Source organism: Apostichopus japonicus, chromosome 4 (assembly GCF_037975245.1).
Source record: "Apostichopus japonicus isolate 1M-3 chromosome 4, ASM3797524v1, whole genome shotgun sequence".
Lineage (NCBI taxonomy): Eukaryota > Metazoa > Echinodermata > Holothuroidea > Aspidochirotida > Stichopodidae > Apostichopus > Apostichopus japonicus.
Window position 1 is genome coordinate 10,100,919 of NC_092564.1, and position 24,162 is coordinate 10,125,080.

A 24,162-nucleotide genomic window follows, 5' to 3' on the forward strand; every position below is an offset into this window, starting at 1 on the left:
TTGCCGGTTTCTTATTTAAATGTAGGGTTATGCCATTTTGGCATAGCTGGCATGCCTTAGACATGTAACCCCGCAGGAAGCCTTCCGTTCAGATATAGAAATCCGTCAAGGCGCGTGGGGTAGCCCCGAAATCTATTGTTCTCTCTTAGTTTAGTTTAGTAGAAAAAGGGACCAGGAGGGACACTTAAGTCCCCATCAAGGACCCCATAGACTTAGAGAGAGAAAAAAAAACTGAAGACACGAACACTCAGACCCTATTACAAAGCATTCTTAAACCCATTGACACTACTTGCAAGTACAACTTTCTCAGGCAAACCGTTCCACTCATTCATACCCTTATTAGAAAAAAAGTTATGCCGGGCCTACTATGTGACTTTTGGAGTTTAAGACAATGACCTCTGGTACGATAAATAATATCGTTACTTTGTTGACTTGTTGACGTACGTAACACGTTCGAAACTTTCGGGATTATTCTTAAGTACGTTTTGGGTTTCGGTTTTGCGGCAGATGACAAACACATTTCCCTCCGGCTCTACATAAATGTCCAAGTTGCAACGCTCTTCCGCCAATCAAAGTATTTCTTTGCTTTCTGCTTGCTTCCCCTGAACTCTTGGACGGTCTGTAACTTAAAACACCAGTACTTAGTATTATTTGGTTTTAAGGTGTCTTCCTGTATATTTTAACACTGATGGCATCTCGCTAAAACGCATTATATGTGAAACATTTAGTACTGCATTCATCTAGTGTGCATCTGCAGTAGCAAAAAAGAATGCAAATTGCATAGAGGTTTCGATGACTTCATTGCATTAGACAGCTGCTTGTTAACCAGAAATAGCTGTCACAATATAAAAGGCTCGAATCACTATTTTGATGTACAATTACACTATGGCATGGTAAAGACAAAAAACAATATGGGTCTTGTACTCAATGTGATGCGTCCAGACACTAAGTATGAAAAGTATCCACGATTCCCATCGTTAGATACCAAGTAAAAGGGTTTTCCGAGTTTGACCTCTGGTGACCTCAAATGAGATTTGACCTCACAAGCAACAGGATTCTTGTACTCAATATTGTAATATTATAACAAGCCCGGCTCCTCCGACATGTAATATTATGTCGGGACTCGCGAGAGAGATGTACTGGGGTTATCTTGATGCCGTATTTTATGCTTCTTCAGGAGACGTTTCGAACGGAAGATAGAAGAAAACAATGAGTTCTCAGAAAAACAAGTTGACAAGATAGGATTTGATTAGTGATTCGGTATAATTTCTTCTCTGTCGATTCTCTTACAAATAAAACAAAATTACAACGATTTGACTCCGTCAATTACGCAATTCGAAGGAGTGATGAAATGGTGACGAAGTGAAGAACTTGCAGAAACATGTCGCCTTTTATACATTACTCCACCGAAAATCCCACTGCGCATAATCAAAAGGCAGCCAATAACCTGCTTATCCTACATTAGCTAACGATATAAAAATCATTGGATGAATGACTGATCTGCTCTGATTGGTTGGGAGTTTGGAAACCACCCCTTTTTTATATGGAAACTTCCAAACCACGTGAGAAGAACCTTCTCGAATGTTCTACAGACACATTGAATCTATTTTGGGAAAAGGCCCTGTAACATGATTCAATAAGATAGTTAAACTTCTCGTGGGAAAACTGGATCCTTGACCTAGATAAATATATATGGGCCTGTACGGTCTCTCGATGGAGTTTTTCGGGAACATCAAAGAGATGGTATCACTATTTCATAACAATAGGGAAAATCCACATACCATGTATGAAAAGTATCCATGATTTCTACTATGATAAATCACGTTTTATAGGTTGTCAGGCCTCCACACTGAAAGATTTTTAAGTACTGGTTATTTGGCGACCGTGACTAAAAATCTACTCGCCAAAACGCAAAATTCACTGGCCACTATGACTGCTGTTCAAATCTCCATAGTACAGATATACAAAATTAGAACTTTCTATGAACAAAGGTTAGGCACTAAAGCAGATACTTTTTAAAAATATTTGGCGAGGCCTGCCAGCCTGTTGTCTTTGGTAGAGATCAATATGTAAGCTGAATACAAGGAAAATGTCCATCTCGGTTATCAGCTGCCAATGTGAATATTATTTGTCATATCTCAATGCTTTTTACTGGACTTCTTTGAAGTATATTGTTCATCCTGGCTATACGCTATAGCCTAGCGTGTCACATTCATAAAAGATTATTCATGTACCATCATCGAAACCACACTGCAGTTTTGCGGTCTGGTTCCTTTTAGGTTTGTGTAAATTGAATTTTACCTTACCCTTGTACGTACATGCAGTATGTGAAACTTTATTCACATGTAGGCCCAATGTACGGAGTGCTGATCAAATAGCGACATTGCCCGCTCAGCGGACTTGTATTACTCCTGCACCGGTTAGCTGCAGCATGCATGCATCCGGTAAATATGATACATATATATCCACACCTGCTACGAATGCCATTTGCATCACTAGTTTGCTGGTACTATCTAAGGATGCCCATAAGTTAATGTCCAATTGCCAACAACCTGTCCTATTCTTATGAGGCCTAACCCACATGTTATCCCCAATTTGACCTCTGGTGACTCCGAATGACCTTTGACCTTCACAAGAAAACAATGCACTTCTTCTACTCCATGTTGTACACCTACTCACCAAATATGACATTGGTCCAAGCTTCCCTTCTTGAGATAGGCCTATCAAGTTTACAGGCAAGGCATCACACACTCACCTGCCTACATGATTGCATAGAATACGATTATTATTAAAACCAAAAAGCCTTTCATCCCTATGTGCTTCTTCAGTATTTATTAACAAGCTGAGGCATCAAACACTGACAAATGGCTGCATAGATTCCTTTGGCCATTGTAAAGGTATCAATTTTTAAACTTCTTCTGCAAACCTCATTTTGGGTTTGGGTATTCCATCACCACTGGTAAAGAAAGGTCCAAATTAACTGTTGAAACAATTGTGGTGTTTCAGAGAAACTTTGAGTAAGCATGTCAACATTTCAATGTTTTAAAGATCTCTTGACGGAAAAATGTCAGAAAGTTGACAGATTATAGGGAATATGAAACTTACATATGATCACTTCAATGCCCAGCACTCAAAAGTTTCGTTACCGCAGACAGAAATAATAAAGAGGGTGTGAAGTTAACTTGACATACTTGAATAAAAATGAAAATAAACAAACAGAAGGATTTTGGCTTTGCATTTCTGTATTTTCCCCCTTACAATTCTTTTAAAACTATTTTAAGATAACCGGCATATTTTAAATGCTTGTAGATCAGAGTGGGCTGTCAATATCCCATTTGACTAAAGAGGCTCTGGACCTTTAGGAACTGCCCAACTGCCAGACGGCCCCCTGCTGCTGACAATTACGAGAATGTTGGACCCCCCCTCCAGAAGTGCACATTAAAAAATCTTGATACCTAGGGCCTATGTACTTTTACACGAGCTAACCTTGAGTTGACATTATGTGTGTTCTCAATAGGGTAAACAACATTGAAATCAACACTAAATATTTCTATATGTTTCTAGCCATCGGTTCAATATGAGGTAAGTAAGAATGCTACATTCTATCCATTATTTTGGGGAGTAATTCCAGTCAATAGGTACGAGACAAACCCACGTTTTCATGCTTGTATGATACAGGAATTTTTAAACGATAAATATACTTAACTTGTGTGAAGAATTACTTGTTAACTTATGTGTGATCGACTGAAAGTGTTTCATATAACTGTTGTACCTATTGCTGTATCAACTCAATGCTGGTTTGCTAGATAAAAGAACCAAATACCAAAAACTCATGTAAATACTTGTTAACTTATAAATATTATTACTTGTTAACTTATGTGTGATCGACTGAAAGTGTTTCATATAGCTGTTGTACCTACTGCTGTATCAACTCGATGTAACTATTTGTACACTAATAAATATGATCCCGACCGATAGCGGTACCTATTGCTGTATCAACTCTATGCTGGTTTGCTAAATAAAAGAACCAAATACCAAAAACTCATGTAAATACTTGTTAACATATAAATATTATTCCAACCGATAGCATTCCATATATACTTACTGCTGTAACTATTACTATAAACTCAATGCTTGTTTTAATTAGAGAAAGGAACTCGATGTGAGTAGTGTTGAGTTTCTATCGCATGTATATTTTGAAGTCAAAACTGATAAACAGCGGGGCTCAGCTGATAACCTTTTTGATGAATACAAAGAGCCACAAACGAATGCTCTCCAATAGCAGTAACCGGGTAAGGATGTTAGGTCACACTGGATACAGGCTGGGACTTCTTTCTCTAGCACTGTTCACTCTTTAAAGGGTGTGAAGACTCCCGCAAAAAGAAACGTCTAATGCCGGTAATCTGACCTAGTTTCGAATGAGGTGTAACAGAAGTGTTAGACACCACCATCGAAAATACACACACAGCTTGCTACCGTCTGTAATTAGACACTAGTGTTCAGTCAGTACATACAGCTGCAGTCAATACCCACAGCACAGTGTATAAACGATACATCAATGGACATGTCAGGTCCATCTAAAGATAACAAGGTATCACGTTTCATTACTGTCTGCATTTTGTAGGGACACGAACAAAACGTCACGGTTTAGGGCGATTCTTCAATGCCTTTAAGTGCAGGCTACTGTCTCATTGCAGCATCCTAGGGCAGCTTCCCTTATCATGCATGTTATCTTCCGGGTGACCTCCATCTGGTGTAGCAAGGAAAAAATATATATTTAAGATAAAGGAGTTCTTGTGAAACACCTGGAAAGTGCTCCAAGTCATACTGATAGGAATTCCTCCTTTTTGTGTTAAAAGAAGTAAAACTTTGTGATAATTTTGGGCCACATGCTACCAGACTCAGAAAAACAACGACTGAAATATTTGAGCTCCTTTAACAAACATGTCACATTTTTATGAGTTGACCTAAGCAGTAAGCATACATGTTTATATTACCACAGTATATATATATGTATGTATATGCATATACTTACAGTATATACATGCGTGTGTGTATTTGTATTCAATTGTGTATGTATGCATATGTGTATATATATCTATTGTGGGTGGTGGGGTGGGTAGGTTATACGTATTGGGTTGGTGTGTGGGTGGATATAAGTGTTACTGTTTTCTTGTATTGCTACCTCAATTTACTTATGGTAGTGCTCTACTAGACAAGCTCTCCGGGTTTTTTTGGAGTGCTTCCTTTCACAATTTTCCCTGTTGTTGATACGTTATGTCACTTAGTTAACTTTTCTGTTATTATATTGTGAAGAAACAAATAAATGAAATGAAAAATGACCCCAAGAATCATTGTGTCCCAAATGGGCAATAACACCAACAATAACAGGATAACAGCACACTGTGCTACACCTTTTATCCATTTTTGCCACTACAGAATTTCCCCATCGCAGTGATATTGTCATATTTAATATTGCCATTATGAAATGTCGATTCTGCTGGAATATTAGAACCAGAACATCAAAGGTGTTTGTAGCTCAATCGACTTATAATTATAGCATCATTCATGTAAAATCAACAGGTCAGACAGAAGCAAATATTCTACAGCAACCTTAACAGAGAAGTCTAAAGATTACTCATATTCATTCCAAACAACCCTCCATAACAACACCTCACCAAAAGATGAACTCATATGACTAACAGTTAAAAGAGTAAATAACATTTACAAATGTCCTCAACCTCTCAAACATTGTAAACATTACCAACACTGTTCTCTTTTAACACCCATACAGAATGTAACATAATTGGGCTGTACTGACATCAAGACAAGTACTGGAAGTCTAACTGAAATGTTCACAAAGCATTTTACTGAGCAAATGCCATGAAAACAGAAAGTATAAGGAACAAACTCAGAATGCAGAAATGCATTGTGGTTTCTATGATGTGACATGAGAAGTTTTCTTTATGAATCTGATATAATGTATAGTGAGGGTGTACGACATACTTGATCTTAGTAAAGCAGTGTTATGTGACAAACAAATTCACAATGACACAGGCTGTCCTGAAATGACCAACGACCTCAACAACAGGCTTCTTATACTAAATGTGATAGATACATCAACACACTTGTTTACAAGATTTTCACAATTTGACCCCTGGTGACCCCAAATGACCTCTACAAACTAGAGCACCAATGGTGCAGAAGCTCATACCTTTTCGAGCTTAAAAATGTAGGGCCCACAAAACCAATTTTGGGCCCGTGAGGGATACCCCCCCCCCCTCCATTAGCAGAATCCTGGCCACACCACTGGCTATAATTCCTATTTTCCCCTTTAAATCCTATTTTACCCACTCTCTCAACAATACCACTGACCTACCCTATTAAACTTTCTCCCCTCTACCTTAGCAGACATAACAAGCACTCCCTACAAGGCATAACTTCACAAGCTGCCTACATACCTCAGGCTCAAAGACTTCTAAGAATCGGCAAGTGCTGATTGGCTATAGGGCTCTCATGCTTACAGTTCAACAGTTAATAACAACTCCCAGTCCTGCTTTAATTCCACTAACAGCCTCTGCAGAGCTTAACCACAAATGTAAACAAACACTGCAGACACTGGGAGACAAATTAAAGGAGCTTTGGCAAAAAGTGAAGGCTCAGATTTTTTTAAACAATGGGGATTAATTGTAATTAATTAACTTTTGACTAAATTTTTTTAGGCATCACCTTATTCATACACAATCCAACAATCATCAGTTCAACTTTGAATATGATCCATCAAAATCTTGAGAAGATTGAGATATTTGAATATATTACAAAGAATGACCCCCGATGACCCCCTAAATGACCTTTGACCTCAATTTTCCGAACACCCCTCGTAACTCTCATCCCGAGGAACATTGTGACCAAGTTTCATTATAATTGGCCATACACTGTACGAACAGGAGCAATTTGAAAATATAGGGCCGCGGCCCGGGCCACAAAAGACCCCTAGTTGATCTTTGATCTCAAATTCATGAACACCCTGAAGGTAAAACTACCATAGTACTATCGTGACAAACCCTCGACATTGTACCATGGAATCTGTAGGAGAAGAAGCATTTTGCATATTTCCACAAAATGGCCCATTACGGCCCACAGGTGACATTTGACCCCAAATTTTGGATCATCTCTGATGGACCTATACCTAATGGTCCTTGTGTCCAAGTTTCATGAAATTTCATCAAACACTGTGCGAGTGGGAGCGGTTTTACCAATTGTTGACGGATAGAGTGATAGAATGATAGAGTGATAGACGCCGCACTGTAACAATAGCTCACACCAGCATGCTGGTATGAGCTAAAAACAATAAACTTCTTGTACTCAATGTGGTGCTTCTACACACCAATTATGAAATTGGTCCGTACCTCCCTTCTTGAGATATCGTGTTTGCAAGCTGGGCATCACAAACATACACATATACATACACACATACACCACTGTGAATGCAAAGGTTACGATTATCATCGAACCTAAAAGGTTTTCTTTGTTAGAAAAAAAAACTCACCTATTACCACAAAGTTTCAAAAGTTGACAAGATGCCCAACTGTTGATTCTTCAGTCTCATGGGTCAAGCTCCTTCACCCATCATCCCCTGTTCACTGAAATTCAAATAGGAAGATTTGGAAGAGTAAATAATCCAGTTTGACTGTCATAATAATATTCATTATGTCATTGCCTGCATCCTTAGACAGAGGAAATAAAACCTAATTGTTGAAATATCCTACAGTATGCTTATCTTAGAACTACACATTACAGACACTACTAAGAACTTGATTAAATAACCACGCCCTCATCTCGTACACACTAAGAAATGGAGATTCCAAGAATCACGGTAAATTGGCAAAATTGGTTGAAATTTAGAAAGTCAGACAAATTCAATATCTTAAATGATAAAAGTAATCATTTTTCTTTGACATTTTTCCATCTTTCAGGTCACCTGAGGACTAACCCAATGAAACTTTGACCCAATGTTCACTTTATACTACTGTAGGAACCCAAATGAACTGTATATGCCAAACAAATTTCAGTCTTTGCAGAGACAGGACGAATATAAGAAAAATCAGGCAATCCAACAACCTTCAAGCTTACATTTCTCATTTCCCCCCCCCCCCCCGCCCCAAGTTGAATAGAAGCTATATTTCACTAAATCTTCAACTAATGTACTTATCAGTCTTATCCTTTTGATACGGTAAATGGTTAAACAGTTCTACTTCTTCAAACATCCCATATAATCTTTACCAACTTTTGCTACTGAAATGATGCCACCGTTTTCTGACCTTAAGAATCTGTCTAGGTAATTCCAATTCCAGGGCTTGTTCCAATATGATTCTGTTCCATTTCCAGTTTTCTATTAAACCTTCAAGAATATCAGGATCTGCTAGGCTTTGAATACTTTGCTTAAGTATTCACATCCTGGTCACTTTGTCTTTACTATATCAAGCATACATCTGACAACCTCACCTCTACCCCCAACCACTCTTCAAACAAAGCACCCACCAAATGCACTCCTTGCTAAGAATCCTTTCTTTGTAGACATATTCTTCGTTTGGGTTAATATATGATTTTTTTTATCTGCAGATATCTATCTGTTGGTATTGACTTAATTATACTGCTGGTATTCTTGACATCTCTTCTTTCAAGGTGGGTTAAAGTTGGGTTCCGTCAAGCTCTTCCTTATGTTAATTTTAATCAGTGACATGTATTGAAGCTATTTACTGGCTGAATGCATGTGGATTCTGTTGTTTGCTAGGCATAAAGAACTATAAAAGTCAAAACCAATACAGAACAGTACTACAACTGATGTGTGGAAGAAATCAAATTTGTGTACTTGCACTTTTTAGGCAAGTGGGTAATAAAAATTGGCCTGCTATTGTAGGTTTTGCAAATATATTTAGATGCTGGAGAGAATGAGTTTGCAATAAGATGGTACATAATAATTAATAATGCTTCAAAAACAAGAGGGGTGGGAAGGGGGGGGGGGAGGGTAGAAGGGGAGCCACCAAGGATTAGTTACCTAGACAGTATGTTTAAAGGGAGAGGTGGATTTCAGGGCTCATTTTCAGTACTTTGGTGCTTGTGTGTCTCAAGAATGGTCAAATGCTCAAGTTTAGAGCACCTCATCCAAAAAACAAGTATTTTGTCTCGAAAAAAAAAGAAAGAAATCCAGTGCCCCAAAAACAACTGAAGGCAAGTGGAATTCTTCATTAGGTATCGCAATGTCCAAAGAGATTTCTTGATAATGTGAAAGAGAGGCTTTGAAACTAATGAATGATCTGTGGAAGCCTGTACATTTAATGCTCTGAACAATCTCATGTTCCCACAGAATGCCAAACTGGTAAAAGTGAAGGTTATCAAGGTCTTTTCTATATTCTCTGGTCATTTCTGCTGACCCCCTTCCTCTCCCCCCCTTTTTTATCTTAAAGCAGCATTTTGCGTCCTTGTCTATGGGTTTTCTAAACCTCACTGACTCCACGATACCATAATGACATACATAACTAGCTTATATATTCAAATCTTACTTCAAATGGTGGCATAAAAGTCGAAAAATTTACAACTTTCAACTTTGTTTTGCTCGAAGTTATTTTCCATTTATCATCCAAATAAACCGCGCCCATAATATGAATATTTAAACGCTACCAACGACATTGGCTAATACGTAATACAACACAATGATTGATTTGTGTAGATTGTCTATGGCAGTTGTACCAGGGAGCTGTTAGAGTCCAGCTCGCTGGTTGTGCCAAGTTACCAACTCGACGTTTGAATCTTTTTGCAATTGATACTATCAACAGGGTTCCCCAAGAACTTTAAATGTGATTCATGACTACCAGTTCCTATGATCCTGCATCTGCTCGAGTCGTCAATGTGTCCCCCATGTTTATGCCATGCCACAAGCCAATCTAAATCCATCTTTGATTTAAGTATGATACTCACAGGGTTATAACTCTCTCAAAGAAATTTAGGGAAACGTTGGTCTTTGTGATCTCGGGCACTAACTTCGCTTGCAGTAACCGTATTTGCCCGATTTAGTTACTGTTAAAAATTATTATGAAACATCAAAATTTCAAAACTGTCTTCTTGCAAGAGGTTATGATGGACTGACATTTCAGTCTTGGCAGGAAGTGTGTCAGATGTTACCAGACGATCCTACAAGGGTCTATACAGTGGGCTCTCTGACTTCTTTTACCTACACCTTCTTCTACCTACACCTCTTCTATCTTCACCTACACAGGCCGTTTTGCAGTAGATAAGCAATTCTGTTAACAGTTTCTTTTTTCTACTTTCACAAGGAATTTCTACGGTTGCAGTATTTAGCATTTCAGAGGGGTTCTTTACAGCACGATAGCTGTGCTATGGAACCATCACAAATTATGAGACTAACAATTAACCCAAGGCCGATCAGGAACAAGCCATCTTTGTAACAAAATTCAAAGAAAGAAATGTGGGACTTTTACAGGACAACGAGTAACATTCATCTATTCTATTTCGACAATTGGAAGGCAATCGAAAAACAAAAAATTTTGTAAGCAAGAATATTATTGTCTATGAAAACGATGTATAAGAATGTGGACTGTGCAATACTACATGCATAAATCTCACAAGTTTCCCCAATTAAATTCTTTTGTAATGTTCAAAAAAACTTATTTGTTAAAAGGGATGAAACGCTTTCCATTTGTTCTGACTTTGAAGTCAGAACAGACAGTTATAGCCACATAAACAGGAAACTTTATAGAAAAATTGCTATTATTTAGTAGTAATAGTTGCGCTTAAAAAAAAAAAAAACCTTTGACACGTAACACATGATATGACAAAACTTATATATGGCTCTTTGTTTGAGCTGAGTTCAAGTGTATGAAAATAATTGCAGCCTGGACAAAAATTACAGATATGTGGGTTTCAACCGCCAAATAAATGCTAATGATTAACAGAGACAAATATGCCATGAACATGATATTTCCCAGTAAAACCAAGGAACTGTCTATCTGTATCAATGCCAAGAGCATGCTACCTCTATTCTATTACCATCAATCATTGTCATTATGACAAACTACAATGGAATATCTCCCAGAGAATTAGCTCCAGGAAAGCAAATGTTACACCTTAATTAGCATACTACAAAAGGACTGCTGTCTGCTACAGACTTGTAAAACAGCTGAAAACAAACAAACTATATTGCAAAGTAATCACCAAGCTCGGTCAACAAATGTATACAATTTGGTTTGAGACATGGCAGCTTTGTAAGAAGAGACATCTCAAGTACTTTAATATTACAACCCACTGAATATGAGTATCACAGAGTATTCAGTAACAGCCTGTGTTGTCTGGTGGTGGGAGTCAATTAACTCTGTTATTTTGGCAGTGGCTATGACGTATTGGTAATTCCTCCCAATCTGAGAAAACAACCGTCTTTTAATTATTATGTACAAATCAAAAATCCCCCCCCCCCCCCCAAAAAAAAAAATTGGGCAAAGAGCACAGAATTTTGGGGGCTGGCTGGAACGTGAGTTGAACCAGTCCGAAGTTGGTTGTTCACATACTGATGTAATATATATATAATCATTCATGTTAATACACATATTAACACATGGAAAAAGAAAAATAGAATAAAGCAACAAAATTAACAAAATGTATCACCAAAACATTTTAAAACTTTGGGTGGTCATTTTTTCCTTAATTAAAGTCACAAAAGTTGCAAGGAAATTGTCACATTGACGTGAGTAAATGAAGACGTTCAAATTACATCTACATACGAGGACCTGCCTTGAAACAAAAGGGGAGGTGACTGTTGAAAAACCAGATTCCTCACTTTAATAGCTTACCTGGTCCAAACAACTTACTGACAAATAAATATGAGCGATTGTTCTACTAATTATGACGGTCTCCAAGATAATTTCTATTCTCTTAGCTTCTGTCCATATCCCATTAAAATATTTGTTAGCTGACGATCCTGACTATATATCCTGGCTGGCCATCTGATCTGACTCTTTACTGATAAACTGTTCTATCCTGTCCCAAACAATCTTCAAAGGCTGCTGACCCTCCTGGCTTTATCCCATGGCTATCGACGTTCTAGTGGTGCTCTTATTTAGTACAAACTGAATGATCTTAAATGGTAATGGGGGGCAATCCTTCACTGTTGACTATTTACACAACCCCAAAGAAACAATCTGTGATAAATGAATGAAAGAAATCAGTTCAGATTAATGAAAAGACGAAAAATATACAACAGACTGAACATGTTAAGGAGAAAACAACCCAAGATATATAAACTTAACATTGACCATATTGTAAGATACCTAACAAGCTCTTACCGAAGACCCCCTATCATACTTCTGGACCCCTCCTGCTCCACCATCACCCCTGACAGTTATCTAACTGTACTATGGTATCATAATACTGAATGTTGTAGAGTTGCCTACTTTCCAAACATGATGTTTCACACTGCCTGTTCCCTTGTATATTATGCTGACTGCACCACTGGAAATCTTTTGTTAAGGGATCCCCTGATCATTATGTCAGGTGTAGCCTGAACATGAACTGTAGCACAAGTGAATGTTATGTTGTGCTCTCATGAATTAGTGTTGCCCTCTCCTCTGAATATCTTTTTTTATGTTACTTGTTACATTTTTTTTCATCTTTTTTCCCCCAATATTACCTGATCTCCTGAATGTACATCTTTTATATTACCTGCTCCCTCCCTCTAAATGACTATTACTATTTTTTTTTTATGCTAACTATACAAAAATCGAATTAACATCATTCTTTGCAATCATCCTTGTTAATTCAGTCACTTCAGCACAAACTTGCACTTCACTGGTTGAAGTAGTCGTTGGACTGTACAATATTTGAAGGTAGCGGTATACAATATATAAATGTTATCAAATGAGAGATGGTGATACACTGGCTTTGCTAATGATAACACAGTACCAACCGTCTCTTTTTTCACAAAGCATTTCAGTCTTTTGAAAATGATTTGCTAGTGACTTACCTTGCTAGTATGGCTTGTATCTGCCACCACGGTAACCCCTGCCACCTCCCTGTTCGTAGCCGAAACCGCCATCGCCACCATAATCACCGCCTCCGTAACTGCTATATCCGCCACCACCATAGCCACCACCGCCTCCTCGTCTGTAACTATCACCTCCATAACCGCCACCATATCCATCATCTTGATAATTATCTGTAACAGTACCAGCAAACTCACACTGATTCCATAATATTATGTCCTTATCATTAGATTACATTTACTGTAAAAATTGTTCCAACCTTTAACATTCAGATATGACAAAAACTGTCATAGACACAAATCATGTTCAGCACCTTTGCCCTCTGCTGACCTTCACCCTCTCAAAGCTCAAACCGATACTGATCTTGAACACATTCAATTAGAAGCACATGATAATTACCTATATAGTTAAGTTTGTTATTTACAGATCTTGAATTCACATAGAACCACATGATAATTACCCTATTTAGTTAAGTTTTGTGTTTACAGATCTTGACTCATTCACATAGAAGCACATGATAATTACCTATATAGTTAAGTTTTGTGTTTACAGATCTTGACTCATTCAATTAGAAACCACATGATAATTACCTATAGTTAGTTTTGTGTTTACAGATCTTCTACTCATTCACACAGAAGCACATGATAAGCTTAGTTTTGTGTCTGCAAATGATTGCATCAGATGGTTATTGCTAGACACCAATCCAGTGAAAGAAAGGATATTAGCTTGTCCTCTGGGTCTAAAACAATAACCATCCAGTTCAAGGATATGGTTTTAGGCACAGAATTAATTTTAATATGATTTTTGACCCTTGAGAGATAATCATCAGTTCCTGGTTGTACTTCTATATCACTTTTAAATGACCCTTTAAACATACGAGGTTCATCAACTAAAGTGACTGGACTATCCAGTCTAATACACAGACCTTTAGGTCGGTTCTTCAGATCCAACAACAATAAATTCCAGTGGAAAACATAAGAATTTATAGACATCCAATGTTGACAGTATATTACAAATTAGTCAAGGACAAACATTGGTGCTGACTGTCATCTAAGGATGCTTTCTTGATTCCATGAGGTTGAAAAGGACATGTTTATGTTTGCATTGTTAGAATCTATAAAACAAAAAGGATTGACATTAATGCCTGCAATGATTTTCATCATTTTAAACATGAAGGGGGGATGTTCCAGGGACTTAGCATATTCTGTCTAAAGTCATCCATTAATAATAAAAATACTCCTCTGTGAATGATTTCTCTTCCTTACCATATCCTCCTCCTCCTCCACCTCCATAACCTCCTCCACCTCCATAATAGCCAGATCCTCCTCCTTGACCACCATAGCTGTCATACCCTCCTCCTTGATTGTAGCCACCACCACCTACAAATATCAATTAAAAGGTTTCCAACTTTATCAATCGACAAACACAAGATTGACATCAAAAATACCTTTCTTTCTTTTTGAGATATGTTTACACATTTTATTAATTTAAACTATGCTGACCAATCATAGACTTTCTGACCTAAATATGACAATAATAACACATTACAACTGCTATTCTTCAGTTTTCATAGTTTGACATCTGCATGACATGTAAGATTGCACAAAATATATGAGGCTTCTAGGATTTGGTACATGATCATTTTATCCTCAACTTTTTGAAATACCCTGTGAACAAGCTTGGTATCACACACATTGGTATCACACACATTGGTATCACACACATTGGTATCACACACATTCCAGCACACTTTTACAATCTCACATATCTGCTAAGGTACCCTGACTTCTACCAGGGCTTTCATTTATTTGGGTCATTTGACACTTTGGAAGGGTAAAGAATGCTTACCATGTCGACCTCTCCCCATTCCTCCATCATAGCCACCTCTGCCGCGACCACGACCACGACCGCCTCGACCACCGGATCCTATAAAATAGGTTTAAAAAATGGTGAATGACAGAAAATATTGATCAGCGAATGAAAACTTTCTGCTTTAATGACTTATAACAGCCGAATGAAGCATACATGCCAATGTCAACGGCTATACCTTAACATATATAAACTAGAGCAATAAAACTATGCAGAATCTCAATACCGTGCAGAGTGAATAGGGCTGAAACATGTTATATGACAAAAATGCTGGAAACTTCACATTTAAGGCAAATATAAAATTGTCACAGCAGTTTGTAATTTGTGAAGAACGTTTTTTCTTGCTTGCATTTTTTCAGCAGTAAAGCGAACGATGCATGAACAGCCAAGGCTGTTGGATATCATGTACCACCAGAGACATTCAATACATTAGTCCGTTGGGCAGTCGACCCTAACACCTTCCTCCCGGCTCGTCATCTGTTATCAAGCCAAACATTACCCACCCATTTGATCCTTTGGTGCTGCTTTCTTCACTTCCACTTTCTTTCCGTTCATAAAGAGTCCTTGCAGAACTGCAACCAAAAGAATCGAAAGACTGTGGTTAGACAACAGCAAATGAAAGTGGAATCAATTTAGATAAGGTACTGGAAATGCTGCAGCAGAATCCAAAATCAGCAAGGCTGCATCAAGATCAACTAACGGAGATTATCTTTGTAAACCAGCAGTGCCTGTTGTGTTTCAATGTGGAGCACAAGAGCATCCAGGCTGCATTTAGGCTGCAGCCGAGTAAGGGGCTTACTTTTGACGTGGTGCCTAAACAATCTGACCTGCAGTCTGTCTGATCTGTAAATCTTGTTCCTTCATCCTCAAGAAATTAATTTTCTCCTCGAAACTTATTTTATGAGGTGGTTACACAGACAAACAGCTGTTACGTTTTCAAATGCCCTCGTCATATTATAGAGGATTAACTTAAAATTTTGACACGATTAATGGCATTGAAGACTCGCCCCAAACCCGCGTGCGGCCATCTGAAAAAGTTAACTTGCAAGTGAGGATTCGTTTGTGTCGCTACAAAATGCAGACAGTAATGAAAGGTGATACCTTGTTATCTTTAGCTGGACCTGAGATGTCCATCGCTGTATAATTTATACACTGTGCTGTGGGTATTGACCGCAGCTGTATGTACTGACTGTACACTAGTGTCTAATTACCGACGATAGCAAGTTGTGTGTGTATTTTCTGGGATAGATGGTTGTGTTTAACACTTCTGTTACACCTCATTCGAAACTAGGTCAGATAACCGGCATTAGATGTTTCTTTTTGCGCGAGACTTCACACCCTTTAATTAAATTTAAAATAACAAAAAAGGATGAAAGATCACAGTCATATGCAAATTTATTCAATGAATTAACTCACTGACTAATTTGTCCACAAAGTCTTCGTGTTCGAATTCTAAAAACCCAAAGCCACGTAATTTGCTGTCATCGTCTGGCTTTTTTAAGAGTTCCACGTTCGTTGGTTTGTACGGGGCACACCATTTACGAATGTAGCCATCTGCTGCTTCTCCGCTAATATTTGGAATCCCACCGACAAATATCTTCTTCACTGACAAATGTCCCGTTCCGCTTTCGTCCTTAACGAGAAGGTAAAATTTGATTAAAAAAGTTAGGAAGGTGGCATCGGGTGGTTAAATCTACACTTGGAGATGTGTCCTAGAAATTGGTAAATATAATTCACGAGCTTAGTAATGGAGAAACTATTTGAAAACTAATGAAACTAATGAACTAACAAACTAATGAAACTATTTGAGATAACTGTGATTGACTGTGTAAACAATATTGACCTGTTATCAAAAAAAGGACCCTCTTGAGTACCCACTTCAAAGGATTCTACCCCGACAGGAGTTTGCAGCTAAACAGGTACAACATAGCTAACTGGGTGGCATTTAAGATGACAACTATACCCTCCTCCTCCACAACTACCCTCCCTCTGAGTAATCCATTCCTTTACATTGGGATAGCACACATGGGTTCATCCTGGCCACTACTGACGAGCTTTATTCATCATAAATAATCCTACAACACAGGCGTACTTACATCCCGTGGAATGGCCCTCTTGATTTCCACTTCTCGTTCTTTTATCGAAATGGGGCCGCTTTCCCTTCGTGTTTGCAGCACGCTGTCTGCGGCTTCAACTGTATCAAAAGTGACAAATCCAAATCCACGTGATTGTTTCGTCACAGAGTCCTTGATGACGACACAGTCGACGATATTACCATAGCTTTCTAACGCTGCCTTGATATCATTATCTGTTGACGATCGGTCCATGCCGCCTATGAACAATTTTCTGAGATTCTCAGAAGAGGCCATCTATGGGGGGGAAAAAAGGATATTAGTTCAAGAATTTCAAACTTACTTGAATTAGATTCGAAGCTCTGCAAATGTTTTTGTCAAATTGACCAAATTTCATGGAGCAATCTACTCCATCTTAATGTTTGTGAAATTATTTTCAGTAATGGCTTTGGCTGGACACAATTCAGTTGTCTATTTAGACTATTAATCACCGTCACAAAAGGGGAAACTGTTAAGAAACTATTTGAAAAAGGAAATTTTTGGGTTCATCCCACAGCAGCTCATAGTCATTAGGCCAAGTGCTGTGAAGTACCATCTTGCCATCTTTTTTGTGTTACCATCTTGCCATCTTTTGATTGTTTTATATTAAAAAAAAAATTCTATTTATGTTTTGATAGTCTTATTGTTGCTAATTTTTCAGCTGTAATAGTTAAGTATTTTATTTTTTTGTATGCTGTCATATTTTATTGCTTTTGTCTTTAATTTCTGAATTTTATTGTTTTTAATAATTATTGTTAAGTTATTTATTTCTGTAATTTTTAGGATGCAATATATTTAAATTGCATTATTTTTAAGCTGTAATATTTTTTAAGTTGTATCATTTTATGCGTTTCTGTGAAGTGCTTTGAGATCATTCTTTTGATGTAAAGCACTATATTTGAATAAATTATTATTATTATTATTATTAAGTAGTTTTCACACCACTTGCACTTGAGAAGGCAAGTCATTATATGTCACACACACATACACTGCTTTATAGAACACTGATATTAAAAGAGGAAGGTAGATAAAAGAAGTTAAATACACTGTATTTGAGAATGTAACAATGATTTTATAACTATAGGTTGGGGATGGAAATAATTCAGTCTGATTGAAAGCATACAATAGCTCTGCTATTTAATTAAGATGGATTTCCACTTAAATGGGTTGAAATGTTCTGGAAAAAAAGGGTTTTGTTTTTTGCTGTCTAAATTGCTGGTATGATGTGGTTGCAAGTGTTGTTGTATAAAATTTATAGCTGTGAAACTGAATTCTAAATTAAAGTTCTTTTTCAACAACCGATCTCAATGGGAGTTTGTTATGTATGGACCTATTTTTCATGAGTGACTTTGGTTTATGGATCCTTGTTTTAAAAATGAAGCTCAAAACTTAAAAATAACTGATTAATTTTTAGTGCAACAATGTAATAACTCACCAGAATAGTTAATTAAAGCAATACATCCATCATTTCATTGATTGTCACACATTTGGTCAGTACTCAGAACCTAGCTTTAGGTTGGGCCTGTGAGTAACTAAGGGTAAGGTTAGGCCTAATTTTAGGTAACAACATAACCACCTATTCCCTAAAGAAACATTGGAAAAGCCCAGTCGCAACTCTGTATTAACCCTTCCAATTACTTATTGGAGTGTGAAATAAAGCCCGGGTCACATCTGCGCGACACACATTAAACACGCGATTCAACTCGCAATACAATTGAAGGTTGAATCGCGTAGTTAGACACGGGTATCAACTTGTTGCGCAATAAGAGTTGCGACATCAATTGGGGTTGATTTGAAATAGAGAAATGTCCTAATCAGCGCAAGTTCTCAGAAGCAACTTTTCTGATTCGACCAATCAGTCGCGCGTATGAGACCACAAAGTTGAATCCAAAATCGCGTCATTTTAGTTGCGAGTTGAATCTCGTGTTGAATCGCGCAGATGTGACCCGGCCTTTAGCCTAACACAATGACAGGCAGTAGTAATTTCTCTGAAGAAGAAAGTCCAGAGCACTTTCGGTGTCAAAGGAATATAATAGGTGGCCTAGTATGGTAGTGTACAGTAACTGTGTGTGTTACCCGAATTCGCATACTGTGATGTATAGTTGCACTGAAAGACACTGTACTTGCCTTATTTGTAAGTCAAATTGTAAAAAAATTTCAATGGCCATCTACAAAGCCAGAACCAAATTGTGTATTTTGAGAAACTTTTGAGTAGTTTAATTCTTTCTATTTTTTGTGGAATTTGGTCAACCTATATCACATTGCTGAATTGATAGAACTAAACCACTGAGCAAAATCAATGAGATTGATTTTGGAGTAATAGTAATCTCTTTCCTTCTTTCTTAGCCATGATTTAAATGCAAACAGACATGAACACTGCACAAAGTTACATCATAAGTATGATTACAAACAAGTCACATATGTGCTTAAATTAAAGTGATGCAAAACGATATCTTCTTTATTTTTAAAATATTAACTCCTAGGCCTAAACCTTCATAGACACATACTGCACATGTAGTTTGCAATGTTCAATAGCTACATGATGATCACTAATAGACTAATGTCACTCGATCCTTCAAAGTGTATGGTTGGTAAAGGTTCATGTTTTTGCACTTCTCAACATTGACGTAATCGGTCCAGGTTGATTATGATGTACATATAACTAGTGGTACGCTGATGATTAACAGGCCTATTGTCAAACTCGATGCCACACAATACACATCGGGGAACAGAGCGGGACATGATACCCGTCATCTTTTAAAATAGGTGGGGCTTATTCACAGGGCAGCCCTGCGAATAGCCGGACACAAGTATCTTATTCACAGGGCAGCCCTGCGAATAGCCAGACACATACACCTTATTCGCAGGGCAGCCCTGTGAATAGCCAGACACAAGCACCTTATTTGCAGGGCTGCCCTGCGAATAGCCAGACACATATATAGCCAGACACCTTATTCACAGGGCAGCCTTAGACTGGGTTAACGGGCTCAGTAATTTTTGGGGCTATTCGAGTTTGCTTTTGGGCACCAGCTATCTTTTAGAGAGTCTTAATTGGGAGCCTCTATATTTTGAGGAATTTATTGGCCTTTGGGATTCCTATCTTAATGCTGTTAGGATTGGTTTTGGGAGCCTAGGGCCTTAAGATTGAACCAGTCTAGCATTAGTACCGCCAACATAAAAATGTCATCCCTCGATCATTTTCACCTTTGTTTTTGCAGAGTGACTGCTCATTTGCATGTAAAGGTGTGGGAGGGGGGGTGTCACACCTTTGACCATATTGGCTTTCAGGCAATATCGGCTTTTGGGGAATCCCAAGATAAGCTCCCTTAAAATAAGCTTTTACACTTGAACTGCTGGGGCTCCAAAAATTAGCTTATGAAGTGGCTAAGACTATTTGGGCCCAAAAGGTTGGCTTTTTCAAGGCCCCTAAACTGACTGGTATCAATAGCAAAACCTAATAATAAACCTATTTTCAAAATCGTCACAGCCCTGCGAATAAGGTGTCTGTGTACGTTATTCGCCGGGCTGCCCTGCGAATAATCACTTCGTTTAAAATAACATTATCGCCTCTACTATCGCGAATTTACCGTATACCATTTATAGTACTGTACCAGCAATACGAAAAAGTGGTAGTACAACTACTAGTAGGCTAGGCTTACAGTTAATGTGTGCTAGCCTAACAAAGTCAGATGGGTCCATTATTAATCATTGACAAAGACTAAACATGGTACTCAGTAATTTAAACTAGCCTTAGAAAAGCTTTGAGTAATTCGCGGTCTGTTTTGCAAGCACTCAGCTACTTACATCAGTGTTACCGTTGTTCGATGACATTGTTAAGTGTCTCAGAATTTTGTTTGATGTTGCTGTGCGTTAAATGGTGATCTTGCTACACAGCACATATCACGATAATAGCAAATCATTCGACCTTTGATTCAATGTGTTGTATTTAATTGGACATAAATTGAGTCGTGTGTAGTTGTAGCCTAACCAGGTACGCCAGTGAATACAAAACGTGCGTCATTGTGACATGTCAGTTTTGAGGCATGCGCAGGCGAACCGGTACTGCACAAAAGATAATCACCATGGGAGGCTGAGTCGGGATGTATGTAGATAGTGACACGATATCATGGAGTAAACTGACCATTCTTGAAGTGAGGGCCAAAAGTAGTGTGGGCTTCTCGTTGTGTGTTTATGAGAAAGTGTCAAGATAAATAAGGCCGATTGATTTCAAACCGGTGTGTGTACGGGGCATATAGTGTCTTCCCGCTCAAAGGTCAAATAAAAGACAAACAGCATTTTGACCGTTACGCATGTATACCGAAATGATAAAGTTTACCAAACCCTCTAAACATGTAGAATATCGGACTCTGTATGTCTACAAAATGACAAATATCTAGTGATCAAAAAAGGCCAGTGTCAAGGTTATGGAATTTGTGCGTTTTGCGTCTAACAGCCGACGGACTTCCAAAATTAAGGTGCAGTACCGGAAGAATTTTGGTGCTCAAGTATCTCAACTACACACGGCTATGGCAAGCCATGTGGGACAAACACTGCATAATATATCCGCGTATTAATTCGAATATATACGCGTATTAATTCGAATATATATGTGTTGTAGCCTACATGTGTAAAGTTTCGCTTTTTGAAGCGATCTCGCGAGCCCGCCAAAACATTTATCCTTGGTATATGTACACAGCAAGAGCGGAAATGTATTTTTTCGTGTATATTCTAATTAATCCGTGCATATATTGGATTTAATCCCCATATATATTTTATTTAATACGTGTATATATTCGAATTAATACGTGTATATATTCGAATTAATACGTGTATATATTCGAATTAATACGTGTATATATTCGAATTAATACGTGTATATATTCGAATTAATACGCGGATATATTTAAGCCATATGATTGGCTAATAATATATAGGCGTATATATTCCAATTAATACGCGTATAAATTCCAATTAATACGCGGATATATTATTCAGTGTTTTTTTTTCCCACATGGCTTGCCATACACGGCGGTATACTAAAACCATGGAGGTAAAACAGTTTTACCTCCATGCAAGGGCGGCGGAAGCACTTTTAATCTGGGGGGGGGGGGGCACCGACATCAAAGGGCACTTTGCAGAAATTCGATTTGACTGATGCAGCCTTATATTTAGTACCCTTTATAACTCTTATTGTATTATCTTATTTGCGTATACACATCACTCCATCAACGCCCCCCCCCCCCCCCCTTCAAGGAAAATATGCATACTGGCACTGCAATATCGATGTGCAAATTGGGAAACAAGGAACAAGTTTTCTTTTGAGACAAAATGAGGTGGAATCATGCTAGTTGCTAATGTAGGAATCATCCGAATTAGAGTTTATAACAAATTTTTTCCATTCGAAATAGCTTTGAGTTTGACCCACAGAAATTCATTAACAGCCAGGGGCGTAGCCAGGATTTGCAAAGTTGTATATACGACTATCTGAGCGGAGCACCACCATCGGTTGGCGCGGAGCGTACAAGAAAAGTTTTGGTTTTACAAACCCCTCAGATGACTGGAAACGGCCCTTCCCGAGTGTTCATTCTGGTTCCCTGGCCTCTTGCTAACTTGAGACACCTCAATTTTTATGTAGAAAAAGGGCACATTTTTAACCTGAGGAAAAGTGGGGGCACGTGCCCCCTGTGCCCCCCCCCCGGTTCCGCCGCCCTTGCCTCCATGCTAAAACCAACCAGACATCAAAACTGCAGTGTGGTTCGATGATAAAATGTAACACACTAAAGGCTGTAGGCAGGGGGTAGGAAGCTTCCAAAAAGTATGGGGGGCACAACATCAGAGGGGCACTTTCTCATTCCACAACCACCACTCGTTATGCTATAAACTGATACAAACCGGCCATATATGATGCGTTAGTATGCTATCAATACTATTTATTGAGATTATTTATTGTTAACCGTGCTACAAAAAGATATGGGATGCCATTTTATAAATAGCATGTACAAACTAAAAATAATTAAAATTAAATTTTAAAAGTAACAAAAGCTTAAGATATCCAAAAGACAGTTCTTCATCAAGGGCACATTTTATTTGCCAGTGGGGCACATTTGCAAGTTTTGGGAAAAAAGTGCCCCATGCAAACAGTACAACGTTTCATTACGCACCTTTGTGCACAGACATGTATGCAGCGACGTACATGACACTCCAAAAGCTACCGACTCAATTGAGATTTGGTCGAGACTTCTGATTCTTATCTACGGATGCCCTTAAGCGAATTTCCAATTGCCAACATCCTCTCCTATTCTTATGAGAGGTAACGCACATATTATCTCATAAGCTGGTCGGTGGGAGACACGGTGTATTATAGAACAAGATTTCCAACATGCGCCCTCTAATGATTCCAAATGACCTTTGACCTCCACCAAAATTGTATAACGTGTCACAACTGCAAACTAAATATGTTACTGGCCCAAGCTTCTCTTCTTGAGATATCGTTTTTACCAGGTTTTCACAATTTTACCCCGGGTGACCCAATTGACTTGATTTCGCCCAAGAACAATAGGCTTCTACTTCATGTGGTACTCCGTTACGCCAAATATGAGATTGTTCCAAGCTTCTCTTCTTGAGATATCGTGTTTACAAGCAAGGTGTCACACACATACACGCACATACACACCGACACACTCTTATCCGCCTTCATGACTGCAAAGGTTACGATTATCCCCGAAACCACTAAAAAGCATTTGACTAGAACGACATGCATGGAAATTAAAGTTAGTTATAGGTAAGTGTGTTTCAGGGAGGCAAGGGGGGCAAAAGCCCTTTCCCTATATAAGAACTACCGGTACTTCCCCCAGCCCCTTCCCGTCTCCTATTTTGTGCCTATGAGTAATACATGTGTGGCATAGGGGATAAAGAATACCATTCGAGACTTTTGTTACGATGTGTTTAGGGCGGCTTCTTGTTGGTTGCAATTGTATATCATCATGTAGTAATTGGCTACATTCAATGACACCGCCTTCAATTAAAAAGGATAACACTAACGATAGAATGACAAACATGAGTTATACCGTTATACCTTGCAAGTAGTGTGAATGCTTTGGACAAGCACTTTAAGCATTGTAATCGGGTCT

At 38.3% G+C, this 24,162-nt stretch overlaps 1 protein-coding gene across 2 annotated transcripts; it reads right to left on the reverse strand.

Moving 5' to 3' along the window:
- Nucleotides 1–3,222: 3,222 nt before the first annotated feature.
- Nucleotides 3,223–21,041, reverse strand: LOC139966409 (heterogeneous nuclear ribonucleoprotein A1-like 2). Of its 2 annotated transcripts, XR_011792571.1 has the most exons (9): nt 20,837–21,041; nt 17,018–17,290; nt 16,338–16,554; nt 15,425–15,493; nt 14,901–14,978; nt 14,318–14,431; nt 13,034–13,225; nt 7,550–7,643; nt 3,223–4,750 (listed from the first exon to the last, which is right to left on the reverse strand). XR_011792571.1 is itself a non-coding variant. In XM_071969368.1 (8 exons), exons 1-7 carry the CDS (start codon nt 20,861–20,863, stop codon nt 13,038–13,040), a joined length of 966 nt encoding a protein of 321 aa, XP_071825469.1. In that variant the 5' UTR covers nt 20,864–21,037; the 3' UTR covers nt 10,511–12,212; nt 13,034–13,037. The 2 variants fall into 2 exon arrangements, 1 of the variants encoding a protein (XP_071825469.1); XM_071969368.1 differs by lacking the exons at nt 3,223–4,750; nt 7,550–7,643 and adding an exon at nt 10,511–12,212 and having other exon boundaries at nt 20,837–21,037.
- Between the last annotated feature and the right edge of the window lie 3,121 nt (nt 21,042–24,162).

What these genes read in the sequence shown, in the direction of transcription:
- LOC139966409 (XM_071969368.1), bottom strand. Translation starts at nt 20,863, where the DNA reads ATGTCATCGAACAACGGTAACACTGAT. An exon ending in CTTTGTGGACAAATTAGTCA is followed by an intron (nt 15,494 to 16,337) that starts GTGAGTTAATTC and finishes TTTTGGTTGCAG; the next exon opens with TTCTGCAAGGACTCTTTATG. An exon ending in AGCACCAAAGGATCAAATGG is followed by an intron (nt 14,979 to 15,424) that starts GTGGGTAATGTT and finishes CCTATTTTATAG; the next exon opens with GATCCGGTGGTCGAGGCGGT.